At 36.8% G+C, this 16,981-nt stretch overlaps 1 protein-coding gene and 1 non-coding gene across 2 annotated transcripts in view; both read left to right on the top strand.

The window, feature by feature from the left end:
* Positions 1-16,736, top strand: part of Kpna4 (karyopherin subunit alpha 4) — a 64,910-nt gene extending 48,174 nt beyond the window's left edge. The window contains exons 13-17 of the mRNA XM_052730630.1: positions 1,472-1,576; positions 8,226-8,297; positions 9,123-9,285; positions 11,715-11,809; positions 14,796-16,736. Of these exons, the coding sequence (XP_052586590.1) occupies positions 1,472-1,576; positions 8,226-8,297; positions 9,123-9,285; positions 11,715-11,809; positions 14,796-14,894 (534 nt within the window). The 3' untranslated portion in view covers positions 14,895-16,736. The remainder of the gene's footprint in view (positions 1-1,471; positions 1,577-8,225; positions 8,298-9,122; positions 9,286-11,714; positions 11,810-14,795) is intronic.
* On the top strand, positions 115-441 carry LOC128106830 (small Cajal body-specific RNA 7). Its single transcript, XR_008216875.1, has one exon. It is a non-coding gene; the product is annotated as a small Cajal body-specific RNA 7 (non-coding RNA).
* Positions 16,737-16,981: the final 245 nt, after the last annotated feature.

Genomic DNA, 16,981 nt, shown 5'->3' with positions numbered 1-16,981 from the left:
TATCTCACTCTTTATAAGATGCTCTTGGGGTTCTGGATTCAAACCCAGAGCCTTTGACATGCATGCTCTATCACTGTGTTATACCATCACCAACAAACTACATTTTGACTCTCTTGGAAATGATGAAATAGAGATACTTGGGTGTTGAATGTTGCCATGAATGGAAATTTTTAATGTATATACTAGTTCTCTTAGTTTAATGTTTCATTTATACTTAATGGTATGAGTGTGTGCATGCATGTGTGCGTGTGTGTGGTGGCTATGAAAGGGGGCACTGAATGGTGATGCTGATATTGGAGTGCATCTGAGGCTGTTGTAGAAATAACTTGGGTTGTTGATTACAATATTGCCGATGATTATAACCCCAAAACAGCTCACCTAAGTAGCCCAGCACCCTAAAATCTCTAACAGGCTCCTTAAATGTCCTGTGATCTGATCCAAAAGAGTCTAATTATGCTGATGTTTGCAATACTAATTAGTAAATTGGTGAATTTAAGTTTGGTAAATTCTAATAATATCCTCCATGGGATGTTAAATATTTTGTTGTTGTTTATTGCTAACTCTGATTTTAGTAATGCATTTATGATCTTTGAAACTTGTGAAATACTGTGATCGCTATCATCCTAGTAATAGTATAGCATCTTTGTGGTGTTGAGGGCAGCATTCAGAGGTCATTAAAATAGACCAGTCAAGCAAACCAACAACTGGTTCTACATTTTGCTCTTGAGAGAACTGGGACAGTGAATGACTGTTATAAATAAGGACACTAAAAGAACTCACTTGCATTTTTGATGGTCTTCATTGTCATGCCTAATTGAGATTTATTTACTGGGATAGGATTGTTAAGGTAGACTAGAGAGAGTAGAATAAAGCACATTTTTTGAGAAAAGGGTGTTGAGTCTCATTTGCAATAGTTTTAGGATTTTTAGTTTATGACATCTTCCTTGGTATTTGTCAGCCAACCTTCTTTTGAGTCATACCGTTCCCAAACAGCATTGCCTGTAAAAAAAAACTTACAAGACTTAGCTCATTGTGACTTGAATTAGAAGCCAATAATGATTTATCCAAAGAAAATGTAGAAAAGTATTATTTAATGAGTATATATTGTTATACAGAAAATTAAGTGTGTAGGGCTAGGCATGGCAGCACACACCTTTAATTACAGCACTTGGGAACAGAGGCAGGTGGCAGGTAGATCTCTAGGAGTTCCAGGTCAGCCAGGGCTACACAATGAGACCTTTTCTTAAAAAAAAAAAAAAAAAAAAAAAAAGATAACGGCTTTTAATCAAATAAAGATTTTTTTTTTCCCTTAACCAGAAAAGGGGTAGTAGAATTGAAATCTCTAAGATTTTTGTTATAGAACTCATTTGGTAATAAAATAATTGGGACACTAGCCAGTGAATACTTTTTCATAGTTCAGACACAGTTTTCATTTTTTAGTGAGAAATATTGAAAGCATCTTGTTCCACAGGAAGCAGTGTGGTTCCTCTCCAACATTACCGCAGGAAATCAGCAGCAGGTTCAGGCAGTAATTGATGCCAATCTTGTACCAATGATAATACACCTTTTGGATAAGGTAAGAAAATCATATGTACCTGAGTAAGGCAGTATCATGTGATAAATACTTTTCTGTTTAACAAGACATTATACAGTGGTGTGAATGAATACTGCTATAAAATATGACTGATACTAAAACTTTTGAACCCAATAATATTATACAGAACAAGTGTTTCTTTTTGAAAACCCCTGGCCCTTCTTTGTCATTACTTGCCTACGATAGCCATTGCTTTGGAATTAACTTTTAAAAAGTGGTATTATTACCAATAATCAATGCTGTCATATTGTCTTAAGCATTTTGTAACTATTGCTCTTTTAACATGACAAGCTGAACTAGCAAGGTAGCTCAATAGGTAAAGGTAACTGCCAGTGAGCCTGGAGTCCTGAGTTCTGTCCCTGGGACACAGACAGAGGAAGGAAAGAAAGCCTCCTCCCCATAGATTGTCCAACACAAAGGTCATCTCCACTTGAGAGATGAAACTATTGCATGAGCAAATCACTTGCCCAAAATCCAGTGGCCAGAGTATACTATTGTGTACCATGTCATTCCTTACACTCACTAAGATTTGGAGAGAAGACTCTTTTGTTTTCAGATAGTCATTGATTATTGCTTAGATTCCTTATTTAATTAAAGAGTGACAAAATGGTGGCTTTCTAATTTTCCCATTCTTTGTGTCTTGCCCACAGTTTTTCAGCTTTTCTTTTTTTTAAATTAAAATATTATATCATTTTCCCACTTTCCTCCCTCCAGCCTTCTGTGTCCTCTCCAATTCCTCCTGTGCCCCCTATGCTATCACAAATTGATAGCCTCTTTATTATTGTTGCATGTATAAATACATAAATAAATACAGAATGCTGAATCCATTTTGGTTGCTTGTGTATATATAATTTCATAGCTGACCATTTTGTATTGGCTAACTCTCAGCAGTCATTAGTTGCCTGTAATTCTTTGTCTGGGGGCAGGACCCCATGAGATGTCAACCTTTGGCATTAATATAACTTGATACAGGTATTATTTAGGTTGTATTCAGGCTACCATAGTATTCAGGTTTCATGGTTATAGCTTCCCTGTCATATCTAAGAGACATAATCTCACAGCAGACTTTCTGGTTGTCCAGTTCTTATAGTCTTTCTAACCCTAACTTCCATAATGTTCCTTGAACCATAGGGCAGGGGTTGTGTTATAGATGTATCTGTTGGAGCTAAGCACCTCATGATCTATTGATCTCTGAGTTATGACTAGTTGTGATTTTCTGGGATGCGCTCCATTTGCTGTGAAGAGAGGCTTCTTTGATGAGGGGTGAGAAGAATAGGTTTGAGAATGTAATTAGGATTGTACTGGTCTAGTAAAGTGGTAATAATAAGTTCTCTTCTAAGATCCATGACCTCACTAGTCCTGGATAGTTGGCTAGGTTTCTAGTACCAAGCATGATTTCCTTCCGTTAGCAAGTCTTAGGTCTAGTTAGATAGCTGCTGGTTACTGCCAACATATAAGTACCATTTTTGCACATTTAGGGGTCTCTTACCATGCTGGTTATTATGGTTCATACGTATCATGTGGCTGGATAGGACTGTTGATAGCTTCCCTCTCTTGGAAGCTTTCCAAAGTACTGTGGAAGCTAAACCATAGGAAAGGAGGCGTTCAGGTTAGATCCAGCTTGAAACTTCCTAGTCTTGTGTCCTAAGTGTAAGGTGTCATCAAAAATAGTGAGTTGCCATCACTATTTGAAGCATTGAGAAGCAACCAAGGGTAACATCAATAGCCTATATCATTTAGGCATCTCTTGAACCCCACTGACCAACAACTCAGACAAGTTTCTCATGCCAGGTACTGGGGTTTTGCTAGATAGTCTGTGGATCTTTCTGTGAGCATTGTTGGCCCAAGAGCTATAACTTCAGTTAAGCTATATATGTATGTGTATATTTAGATAAGTCTGGATGGATGGATGGATGGATGGATGGATGGATGGATGGATGGATGGATGGATGGATGTGTCAAATATAATTTTAAATAAATCTAAAATAATGTGATTCCTTGAGCCTTTATTAAACTACTGTGGTGTTATTTGTCCTTACTCCATCACTCCTTCTCCTTCTGTATTGAAGTCCTTCCTCCCCATTTTTCCCATTTCCCCTTTCATATCACCTGCAGCCTGTTATTCTCTTCTCATCCCTTTATAATTCCTGGTTACTCCATGTTGTGTACTCACATCTGAGGATTTTGAGGTAGGAACTGCAGATGAAAGAGAACATACAGCTTTTGTCTTTCTGGGTCTAGGTTACCTCACTCAATATCATATTTTCTAGTTTGATCCATTTACCTGCTAAGTTCATGATTTCATTTTTCTTTACAGTTGAATAGAATTCAGTAGTGTATATGTACCACATTTCATTATCCATTCATCTGTTGAAGTATAGTTAGGTTGTTTCCATTGATACTGTGAATAGGGCATCAGTGAACATTGTGGAGCAAGTATCTGTGGAGTAGGATGTCAAGTCCTTTGGGCATATGGTGACAAGTGTTAATAGCTGGGTGACATGGTGGATTTATCTTTAGCTTTTTGAGGGTTATCTGTACCAGTCATTTCCAGAGTGGCTGCACTAGATTGCATTTCTATCAATGAATGAGGATTCCGTTTTCCCAAATTCTCACAAGCATTTGTTGTCAATTGTTTTGTTGTTCTTAACCATTCTGACTGGGGTGAGATGAAATCTTAAAGTTATTTTAACTTGCATTTCCCTAATTGCTAAAGATAATGAATATATTTTGAGATATTTCGTGGCCGCTTTCATTTCTTCTATTAGGAACTCTGTTCAGATCCCTACCTGTTTGTAATTAGGACATTTGTTTTCTAGACTTAGTTGTTTGTTTGTTTGCTGGGTTTTTGTTTGTTTGGAGTGTTTTGTTTTAGTTCTTTGCTTATTCTGAATGTTAATACTCAGATGTATTGCTGGCAAAAGTGGGCTTGTTTGTTTCCTTTGCTGTACAGAAGCTTTGTAGTTTTATGAGGTCCCACTTGTCAATTGTTGACATGAATTCCTGAGCAAAAGGAATCCTATTCAGAAGTTCCTTTTCTACACCTATATTTTGTAGGATAACTGCATATATTTTCTTCTAGCAGTTCTAGCATTTCAGGTTGCAAATTGAAGTCTTTGATCTACTTGGAATTAATTTTTGTGCAGGGTGATAGCTATGGGTCTAATTACATTCTGCAGCATGTAGACACCTAGTTTTCCCAGCACCATTTGTTGAAGATACTATCTTTTCTTCAGTGTATGTTTTTAGCATCTTTGTCAAATATCAAATGCCTATAATTATGTGTGCTCATAAGGTGAGTCTTCTCTTTGATTCCATTGGTTCACATGTCTGTTTTGTGCTGGTTCCGTGTTGTTTTTATTCCTATAGATCTATAATATATCTTGGAGTCTGGAATAGCAAGCCATCAAATATTGTTCCTTTTGCTCTGTTTTGCTTTGGCTGTCTGGGATCTATTATGATTCCATAGATTTTAGGATTTTCTTTCCTAATTGTGAAGAATATTCTAAGTATTTTTATTGGATTGTATTGATCCTGTAAATTGCTTTTGGTGGGATGGTTATTTTCACAATATTCTACCAGTCTATGAATGTGGAATGTCTTTCCATTTTCTAGTGTCTTTCTCAAATTTTTTTTTGTAGAGGTCTTTCACCTCTTTGGGTTAGTTTTGGGTTTATTTGTTGTTTGTTGTTTTTGTTTTGTTTTTTTGAAACAGGGTTTCTTGGTTAGATTTTTTTCACAACATTTTATTGTCTTTGAGGCTATTATAAATGGGATTGTGTCCATGAGCTTTACTTAGCCTGATTGTTGGTGGGGTATAGAAAGGCTGCTTTCCTAAGTTGGTTTTGTATTCTGCCACTTTGCTGAAATTGTTCATTGTTTCTAGAAATTTCCTGGTAGAATTTTGAGAATCTCATGTATAATTTCAACTTTTCTGCAAATACAGAAATTTGACTTCTTTTCTTCTTTTTATATCTTTAATTTCCTTCTCTTGCTTTATTGGTCCAGCTAGGACTTCAAGTGCTGTATTGAAAAGCAGAGAGAGGCTGAGGGGAGGATAATGGACAGACCTGTCCCATTCCTTGTCTTAATGCGATTGCTTCAAGATTTTCTCCATTTAGGGTAATGTTGGCTATGGCTTTGTCCTGTATAGTCTTTGTTAGATTCAAGTCTGTTCCCTCCAGTCTGCTCCCTTTGTGACTTTTATCATCAAAGCATGTTGGGTATTGTCAAAGGTTTTTTTCTCCATATAGTAAGATGATCATGTGATTTTGTCTTTATTTATATGATTTATTATATTTATTAACTCATCCTGCATTTATTTCCAGAATAAAGCAGATTTGATTGTGGTGGATGATCTTGATATTTGCCTGTATTTGGTTTGCTAGTATTTTAGTGGGAATTTTTGAGTCTGTATTCATCAGGAAATTGGTCTGTAATGTTTCGTTGTTGTTATGGCTTTACCTGGGTTTGGTATTAGAGTAATTCTGGCTTCATAAAATGAGCTTGAGACTGCTCCTTCTGTTTCTTTTCCTTTTTTTTAAATAATTTAAGGAATATTGGTTGTCAATCATCTTTTGAAACTCTGGTATATATCTCTGGATCCATTTGGGCTCAGGGGTTTTTTTTGAGACAGAGTTTCTCTGTGGAATAGGCCTGCCTGTCCTGGAACTCACTTTGTAGACCAGGCTGGCTTCGAACTCACAGAGATCTACCTGCCTCTGCATCAAGGTATGTACCACCACTGCCCGGCCAATTCTGGTCATCTCTTAGTTGGTTGGACTAAGGGTCTGTCGATCTTGTTTGTCTTCTCAGAGAACCAGTTCTTGCTTGTTGATTCCTTGCATTGTTTTTTGTTTGTTTGTTTGTTTCTGTTTCATTAAATCTCACTTTGATTTTTTTTACAAATTATTTCTTGTTACCTATTAGATTGTGGTTTGTTCTTGTTTTTCCAAATATTTGAGTTGTACCATTAAGCCATTTATTTATGCTCTTTCTGATTTTTCAGTGTAGAAACTTAGGGCTTTAGATTTCTCTCTTAGAGCTGCTTTTAATGTGTTGCAGAAGTTTTGTTGTGTTTTCATTTAGTTCAGGATTTTTTTATTTATTTCTTCTTTAACCCATTCAGTGATGAATTGTTTAGTCTCTATGCGTTTATGCATTTACTAGAGATTTGTTTGCTGTAGAATTTATTTTATTACATAATGCTCAGATATGATAATGTGGAATTTATTTCAATTTTTCTGAATTGATTTACATTTGTTTTGTGTCTATGGGTATGGTCTGTTTTAGAGAAGCTTCTGTGGGCTGCTGAGTAGAATGTATCCATTGGTGTTTGAGTGGAATATTCTGTAGATATGTTAGGTCCATTTGATGTACAGTGACATTTAATTCTAAAGTTCTTCTTGTTCATTTTTTATTCACATGTCATATCTAGTAGAGAAAGTGGGAGGAAATCTATAATACTAGAAAATACTTACTAGTATTATTAGGTTAGTGTTAATCTGTTTCTTTAATTCCAATAGTGTGCTTTCTGTGATACGTATATGTTTAGGACAGTAATGTCATGTTGGTTGTTGTTCCATTGATTACAATGAAAGTACCCTCTTTGTCTCTTCTGATTAGTTTTAGTCTTAAATCTATTTTGTCAGATATTAGGATGGCGACACCTACTTGTTTCCTAACACCATTTGCTTGAAATACTTTTTTCCATCCTCTCATTTTAGGGTAGTATCTATCTTTAGAGCTAAGTTTTGTATAGACAACAGAATGAGAGATTTTGTTTTCTTATTCCATTCACCTAACCTGTTGATTGGGCATTTAATCAATCTATTATTGATGACATTTAAGTTGTTTCTGAGTTTCACTGTTAAAATTAGTTGGTATTTTAAAAAATAGTTTGTGAGTCATGGTGGCATCATCCCGGTACTCTAAATGCAGACACAGTACAATATACAGTTTAAGGCTGGCCTGGGCTAGCTGTGGAGACCCTGTTTTTCCCAGGTTATATTTAGCATAACTGGGTAAATAAGAAAATGTTGCTGCATAATTCCCTTTCTCCTCTGCAAGATTGTACCCATTTGCACCATTATCTTTCTCTTATTTGTGAATATTTTTTTCTTAACATTCTTTCCAGGCTTCTAGTCTTGATTTTTAATAACAGATTATTATTTCATTTTGAAAATTTACTGTATTAATTATATACCTGCTGAAAATGTTAACTGAGTCTACTAAAAAGTAGCTCAGCTACTATGCTATAGCCATATGTAGGAAGATGTACATTATTAAACTATTTTTCTGGTAAAAATCTCAAAGATGAGATTACTGAATTCTACATGTGCCTTTTTAAATGTTTTCAGTGTGTATTTTTTTTAATGAAATTGCATTTGACTTTCATTTACTCTGCTTTTTGAACAGTAATATTGTCATCCCCCTACCCAGAAAGTAATTTTTATTTCTTCAGAATAGATTGGTTATGGTTCAAGTAATTACTTTTTTATCAGTAAATAAAAATTACACGTGTATAAACATACCTCCAGAGAAACTTGAAAATAAACAACTGGAAATCATTTTAGAAAATATCTTTTCAAATTTACACTGTATTCTATTTTTACTTTGTTTTGTTTTTAAGGGAGATTTTGGCACACAGAAAGAAGCTGCTTGGGCCATAAGTAACTTAACAATTAGTGGGAGGAAAGACCAAGTAAGTTGAACTTTTAATTATTTCTCAAAACCAGTAAAAATAACAGTATCGGTAATTATATCTTTATATTTAAGTGAATCACTATTAGAAATAATAGAATACTATATTTTTGGATTGGTTTTGGTTTTAGTTTATGTATGAGCTCTGTATTATGTGTCACACATGCCCAAGATTGAGTCCATATGCTAAGCCTGTATCCTACAACTGGGATACACCTCCAAACTCTGTTCTGTGATTTTTTTTTTTAAATATATACGTAAGAGTATCTCCTTAACTTCCTGTACTCATATTTCTTAGGAAAGACGTGTTTTCTAGTGGCTCCAGTGCTGAGCGCAGAACCTAGAGCTTTATGAATGTCAAAGTGTTACCCACTAAATCAAATTCCTAGACTCAACACAAGAATTTTTTAGTCTAGAGTAAGATCAAGATACCTACAGTGAGGGTTCTAAAAAAAAGTAGTATTGAGAAATAACAGACTTAAAATTAATATGGCAGAAAGAAATCACATTAGAGATTCTCCTTAAAAAATGAGTAACTGCAAACTAATTCACTAGCAGAAAAACAAAGGAGAAATTAAACTCAGTCACCGTAGCTGGGACTAGGTAGGAAGTCTTTCCTGTTTTCACTTTAGTCATCCCTTCCCAGTAAATTTTAGAAAAATATACTTGCTGCATTAAAAAGAAATTATTTGATTAATATAATCTAACTAACATGGGAGAGATGAGTTTAGGTTTTCATACTCAGAGTTTGGAAGTAAACATTATTTTAGTTAAAAAAAAACAGTTGGCCTTTATTTTATCATTTCATAGTATCCTTATTTTTCAGGTGGCCTACCTTATTCAACAAAACGTTATTCCACCTTTTTGCAATTTGCTGACTGTAAAAGATGCACAAGTTGTGCAAGTAGTACTTGATGGACTAAGTAATATATTAAAAATGGCTGAAGATGAAGCGGAAACCATAGCCAATCTCATAGAAGAATGTGGTGGTGAGTTTACTCTGAAGTGTTACATACATTTAATACTCCTTTTTGTAACTACCTTGATTTTCTGAGTAATATAGCACTTCTGTATTTTTCTGTCATATATAATCAAGTAACAATAAAGTATGCTATCTTCTATATGTACAGCCCTGTTTAACCTTCTGTATATTCTTAGGTAACTGAATTATTGCCCTATAGTGAAGGCACCCTGCTAAGGTAGTAGGAAGACAGTGATAAACAAAACAGCCCCTCAAGGCATGTAGTTTAGACTTAAAAAGAAATACGAACTGATTTAATGTGCTAATTACCCTAATAGAAATGTACAACAAAATGGGATACCTAATCCATCCTGGAAGAAGCAGGAAATGACACCTGAGCTGGATTGTGAGAGATGAATAAGGATTAATAAAGTAAAAAGGGATGAAAGGTGTTCCAGGCAGAGATACAACATGAGCAAAGTCTGAGGTGAGAAATAGCATTCAGCAAATTATAGATAATTCAGTATTGCTGAATCACAGAGTATGAGATGGCAACTGGCCTGAGTTGAAGCTCGAGAAACAGCCAGTGACCAGACCCCAGGAAGTCAAGAGCTTTGTCCAAAAGCAAATACTTTATTCTGCAGGGCAATAATCACCAAATCTGGCTTTGGACCAGAGCCGCCTAGGATGTGAACAACACAATACTTTCTATTCTTAAAGTTAACATCTAGGCAAAAAACTGAGTGCCAGCTGTGGCTGTGGAACAAAATGTGAATATCAACCTGAATAAGTGTGAGATTGGACTCAAGTTGGAACGTGAATGAAAGCGTAGCAGAACCTATAAAAGTTCATGGGAAGCCTTGAGACTAGAAAACTAATGCAGTAAGAAGTGGACATTAGCTGGCATATAGCTCTGTAAGCGCTTACTAATACACTTGAAGCACTGTGCTCAGTCCTCAGTGTGTTGTCTCCCCACCCGGAAAACACAATGAAGAAGGAGTCAAAACAGATACTGAGTTCACACTGTTTTACTAATGCAATACGATGAAAATTATTAACATGACAGATAGAACAGAAAATGGTGTAGTAGCCGTCAGAGGGGGAGAGCACATAGGGGATAATGCGGTTAGAAAAGTAGTTAGGAAAACTGATAGGGAAATTATTTTATCACTCGATTTTTCTTTAACCATAGAAACATTTTAATGAGCAAAATTATTTATTTATTTTTGTTTTGTTTTGTTTCAAGACAGGGTTTCTCTGTGTTGTTTTGGTGCCTGTCCTGGATCTCGCTCTGTAGACCAGGCTGGCCTCAAACTCTCAGAGATCCGCCTGGCTCTGCCTTCCCAAGTGCTGGGATTAAAGGCGTGCGCCACCACTGCCCGGCGAGTAAAACAATTTTATATAAAAGACCTTTGAGCATTACATGCCTTACTGGTGGTGGTAAGGAGTCAGTGTTTAATAAATTTCAGTGGGTTCTTCCATAAAGAATGACAGGCCCTTGGTACATTTTATCCAAGTGGGTATGTTCAGATGGATGTCTGGCACATGGGGCCTTTGGAGACAGGAGGCAGAGAAACCAGTTAGCAAAGTACATAGTGGACAGGCTACAGGAAGTGAAGGCAGTAATAAGTAGACAAAGGGAAGGACGACAGGACGCCACAGTGATTGTGTGAGGTGTTCGAGATTAGATCTAGGGGAAGGGACGCAAGTGTTCAGATCCCGAGATATTGTTGATTATTGAGGAAGAATTGCAGATGAAAAGTTGAAATGAGGGAGGCAAGTAGTGATTGTTTCATATAGTTTGAGAAGTTTTTAAGGAAAAACACAAAGCGGAGAGTGAGTTGTGACAAGCTCTCAAGATAACTTCGTCTATCCAAGGAATGAGTAGAGGAGTACTTGATGAAGAGAAGTAACTTCTTTTCAGCTGTCTGTAGAGCATAGCAGTAAGTTTAGTGGATGTGCACTTTTTAGTGTCCTGCCTGTGATTTAATAAGCACACTAAAGTTTGGTTCTCCTTCCCCCACATACTGTGCTTGACTGTTGTTTGAGTGAGTATCACGGAATCATCATACTTATTGCCGAGATCTTCTGTTTCCTTTTCATACATATTGACTCAAAAAACGCTGGGCAGATGCTGGAAAGGGGAAGATGTGCTTGTATATGTTTAATAATCAAAAATAATTTTATACTATTGTTGTGATAATTGATCTATAGTTTACTTAATAGATGTCACAGTATTAATTTACACATTTGCATGCTGTTGTTCAGATTGTTAGTCTTTTTAAGGTAAATATATTCTGTCTTTGTATATGAAATCTCAGTTAGGACTCACCAGTGCAGTAGACCCCAAAGATAACCCAGCAGTTTTACAGTCTGAAGACTGCATTATGTGTTTCAAAGTTATTGTAACTTCTAGCACATTAATTAGCATTGTTCATGTCATAAAATTTCTTGCAGGACTGGAGAAAATTGAACAACTTCAGAATCATGAAAATGAAGACATCTACAAATTGGCCTATGAGATCATTGACCAGTTCTTCTCTTCAGATGATGTACTTACACTTAAAATGTTTATAGTTTTCTTAGTTTTATATGCTAAGCAAGTCTGGATGAAAGAGTATATTAAACTAATATATATACATATGTATAATTTTTTGCAATAGAATTAACATAGATATGACAGTAATGTCACTTTCTTTGAAAACAAATTTTAGTGTTTTTAAATCCCTTTAAGACATTAATTCAGTAACAAAAAGATAAGAAATTTTGTCACGCTGGATAAGCTGATTTCTTTCTAGTTCTCATATTTTTTTTTGTTATGGTTGTTTGTTTTCTCTTTTTTTTTTTTTTTTTTTTGAGTCAGACTTTCTCCATAGCTCTGGCTATCCTAGAACTTGCTCTGTAGACCGGGATGGCCTCGAATTCACAGAGATCCTCCTGCCTCTGCCTCCCAAGTGCTGGGATTAAAGGCGTGCGCCACCACCGCCCGGCTACAGTTCTCATACTTCGAAGTTGGTAATAGCATGTCTGTAAACAAAACAAAAAGCAGTGGCACTCCGCTATCGTCCACTGCTGGAGGCTAACGCAGAAGAGAGCCCAGGAGGTCGGAGGCTGTCTGTGGCCTCACAGTGGATTCGAGGCCATCCTGGGCTACGGGAGACCTGTCTCAAAAAATAAAAAAAAAAAGCAAACAAACCAACCCAGTAATACTAGTATAACCTGCAATAAACCCTTTATGACTTAGTTAGTTAGTCCATATTTTCAAATGTCATTTTTTTTTTTTTTTGGTTTTTGAGACAGGGTTTCTCTGTAGTTTTGCGCCTTTCCTGGAACTCACTTTGTAGACCAGGCTGGCCTCGAACTCACAGAGATCCGCCTGGCTCTGCCTCCCGAGTGCTGGGATTAAAGGCGTGCGCCACCACCGCCCGGCTCAAATGTCATTTTTTATTGGTGGTTAAAAACAAATGAGATAAAGAGACAAGATGAGCATAGTAAATCATCAAAATATAAGGTATTATGCAATATATGGAGTAGTACACAAATATATTTAGTCAGAGAGCCACTAAATAATAGTTGAAATTAAAGGGTTGTTTATTTGTTTGGGGTTTGTTAGAAAATGTTTTGCTGTTTATGCCTGGCTGTCTTTGAACTTCATGCAGTCTTCCTACTTAGCCTTCCAAGTGCTCAGATTCTAAGGCATGTACCACTACACCCTATACGAATTATTTTCCCAATTTCTCAAGAAATAAGTTCCAGGGCTGGAGAGATGGCTCAGGGGCTTAATGAGTACTGGCTCCTCTTCCAGAGAACTCAGGTTCAATTCCCAGCTTCCACTTAGTGGCTCACAACCATCTGTAACTCTAGTTCCAGGGAATCTGACACCCACTTCTGGCCTCCATGCCAAGCACACGTGTGGTTCACAGACATACAGTCAGGCAAAATACCCATACACTTAACATAAGGTGTTTGTTGTTTTTGGGGGGGAGTTGTTTGTTTGTTTAACAAAAACTAAGTTTTCATACCACATTTCCAAAAAGAGTAAAGTATTAGAAAAAGAAAAGCATAGGCCACACTGACTCTCACAGCTGTCCTCTGACCTCCATACTCTCTGGAAATGCCCCCACCACACACACAACAGACAAATAAGTAAATACATAAATACAAGTACGGAAAAATAGGCTGGAGGGTTCACTCAGCAGTTACGAGCGCTTGTTCCTCTTATAGCAGACCCGGGTTTGATTCCTAATACTCATGTGATAATCTAAACAAATAGAAAAATAGAAAAAAATGTCCACACTAGATCCTGTTTAAACATGCAGTTAAATACATCAGAAATAAAATTGAGACAAAGCACACCTTTAACTCTCCCAGCACTCGAGAGGCAGAGGCAGGTGGCTCTCTGTGAGTTGGAGGCCAGCCGGATCTACAGAGCACGTTCCAGTATAGTTTCTAAAGCTACATAGAGAAACTTTGTCTCGAAAAAACAAAAAACCAACCAAACAAAAAAAATCCAGGCAAAGCATACTCCTTAAGGAGTATAGGAATATATCCTTAAGGATAGATAGCTTTAATTGTGTCTTTTTTTTTTTTTTTTCCCTAAGTAGGGTCTCTTAGTGTAGACCAGGCTGGACTTAGACTCTCAGAGATCCACCTACCTCTGCCTTCTGAGTGCTGGGATTAAGGGCATGCATCACCACCTCCAGCTAATTGTGTCTTAAAATTGAAAGTTTGGGGGCTGGGGAGATGGCTCAGAGGTTAAGAGCACTGACTGCTCTTCCAGAGGTCCTGAGTTCAATTCCCAGCAACCACATGGTGGCTCACAACCATCTGTAACGAGATCTGGTGCCCTCTTCTGGCCTGCAGGCACACATGCTGTATACATAATAAATAAATCTTTAAAAAAAAAAAAATTGAAAGTTTGGAAGTCCCAATTTGCAATTAGGAATAGCACAGCTTATAGATTCCAAAAGTGTAATTAGAACATTTACTTTCTGGTGATATGTGTTTATTTGTTTGAGGTTCTTGGTTCTGGTTTTTGAGACACAAGGTCTTTCTTACTGTGTGGCACTGGCTGGCCCAGAACTTGCTTTGTAGATGAAGCAAAAAGTGGATAGATAGACAGTAGTCCTTCTGCCTTCCTTCCTTCCCAAGTGCTAAGGTCACAGACCGCGCCACCGTGCCTGAAACCTTTTCTTTTCTTTTTTAACTTAATGCCAGTGCCTTTGCTTTCCTAAGTATGAGAGAAATTACAGTACTTACAGCCACTGTTTGCCCTCTCAGTTTGCAATCTGAGACCATTTCCAGGTTACTGGTCCATAAGGTTTCTCTCGTGACTATCCTTGTTTCTTCTTATCCCTTAAGGAAAAGTCCCTACAAAATGTTTCAGCTTTCTAAAGGATGGTAGTACATTGCTGGCAGGCACTCATCACTTAGATAATATGGTCTACGTTTTTAGAGGGTAATAGGAGTATTACTGTAATTCAGTTTTTGTATACCTTAAAGCTATTCATCACATTGTTTTTTCCTCTTCTCCTTCAGATTGATGAAGATCCTAGCCTTGTTCCAGAGGCAGTTCAAGGAGGAACATTTGGTTTCAATTCATCTGCCAATGTACCAACAGAGGGGTTCCAGTTTTAGAGAGATATTGTGGAAGTTAGGTACAATGCAGCACTGAGACATATATATATATACACATATATATAAAAAGGTTTGATCCATCAAGCTTGGCTCATGGGATCTGCTGCTGCATTAAATCGGGAGAGAAAATGTGAAGATTTCATTTGGAATCACAGAAAATGCCCAAATGAGGTCAAGGTGGCGAGTGGGTGCGAGTGAGAATGAGTGGCGGTGTAAGGAAAGCTTGACATGAATGCTTACTTAGGTTGAGAGTCCAAGGGCTACAGGTCACAGGTCTTCGGCGCCTGAGAAGGAGCATTGACTTGCTCCATCTATTGAGGGAAGGGAAGTACTATCATCATCAAGCCTTGTAAGCATGAAAGTGATGCCATATAAGTCAAGGAAAGTGAGCCCAGGCCTTGCTGTGAAGCAGTGTGAATGGACAGTGATGAATGAATGTCTGGCTCCATGGTAGAGAGCCAGGTTCATCTTTCAAATCTAGGGCTCTTCACACATGAAGCAGACTCCTAGTCCTGGAGTGACTGTGTACGAGAGTGTGGTTGTGGTGCTGTATGTGGACGCATGCAAGCTTGATTCGCCTTCAGGGGGCTGATAACAAACCTAGTAGATCATCAAAGTGAGATCACAAGTGTTAATGTACACTGGACATGAAAACCAAGACCGGTTTAGCAGCAGACATTGGTTTACTCTGCAGCCTGTGTTTTCTATTCTCCCTCTACCTTCCCCCTGCCCCCCTTTTTTTAATTTAGTTTTTATTTACTTTACCTAGTATGGCTTTTTTAGTTGCTTCTCAAGTCAGAAAACTTCAGGAAGGTTTCCCTGTGCATTTGCACCAGATGAGTGTTTGATGCTATGAAAAGCTTTCCATATCATCAAAACTAATTTGTGTAGATTTTTGCATGAAAAAAAATCATAAATTTCCCTCACAATAGACTGTGTTGCAGTACACAAGTTGCCATAATAGTATAAAATGTGCTTTAAAAGCCATTCTTTTCATTTTCAGAGATAACATAAAGATTTTTGCATGAGGTAAATCTACAGCATAGTTCATTTTTAGATTTCGTTGAGTCCTGTAAAGAAGAAAAGTTTCAGTTGTGATAGAATACCGTGCTGTGTTTAAATGTTAACTTGTTTTCAAACTTTGTTTTCTATGAAAATGATATGGAAACTTCTACAATGGAATTTGGTGCATATGTACTGCTGAATAAAGACCGATGAAGAGGTTTGAGTAGATGTACAAATCAAGTAATGGTTTGAACACCTTTAATAATATGCCTAATCTGTTTAATTGTTTTAGAATCTTTTTATCTTAGATGTAGGCAGCCATGAACAATCTATTTTGAGCCACTTTAGGGAGAAAACTTTGTATTTTAAAACTTGCATAAAAGTTATGCAAGTGGTTTTTATAAATTGGAATAATACCTCAGTTTTGAGGTTATGCACACTAAATTAAATATGTCATAAATGAATTTGTACAAAAAGAACTCTTTATAAGGTGGCTCATTGTAGGAAATCCTGTGCCTTCCCCTTTGAGCACAAGTGTTGCATGAACAACAGTTTGCTATAAGAGACATACCAGGTTAGCCACCATTAGCATCTATATCTACTTTGTGTTTAAAAATCAACTGGTAATTCTGAAACACTGTAGAATGGATAAAAATTATTTTGTGATCATAACTCTTTGTTGAACTAGAGTATTTTTGCAGCATTCCTTGTCATCAAAAACATGGTTAAAGTTTAAAACTAGAAGCAGCAGAAAACTAGCTTGTAAAATTTATCCAAGTAGAGTACAGGCTAGGCTGTCTTGGGGAAATAAACATTAAAACTTAAAGCAATGTTTTACATGGGGTGTGTGTGTGGTGTGTGGATTTCTTTTTCTATTTAATATTAAGTTAGAGTATACCTCAGTGGCTTCTGTTAGCTTCTTGTCTCTCTTAATCCTTTTTCCTAGAACCAGCATAGGACATGTCATAAAGCTGTAATTTCATTCTGGGCATATTAGTATTTCATTCCACAGAATTTGTTCAGTTGACACCATTTACACTTGGACTTTCTCCCTGTTGACACTAAGGTTTTGACCTTCCTTT

This window comes from Peromyscus californicus, unplaced genomic scaffold, assembly GCF_007827085.1.
Source record: "Peromyscus californicus insignis strain IS unplaced genomic scaffold, ASM782708v3 Scaffold_9__1_contigs__length_137607984, whole genome shotgun sequence".
Lineage (NCBI taxonomy): Eukaryota > Metazoa > Chordata > Mammalia > Rodentia > Cricetidae > Peromyscus > Peromyscus californicus.
The sequence above is the reverse complement of the archived record's forward strand: the minus strand, read 5'-3'. Positions and strand labels throughout refer to the sequence as shown.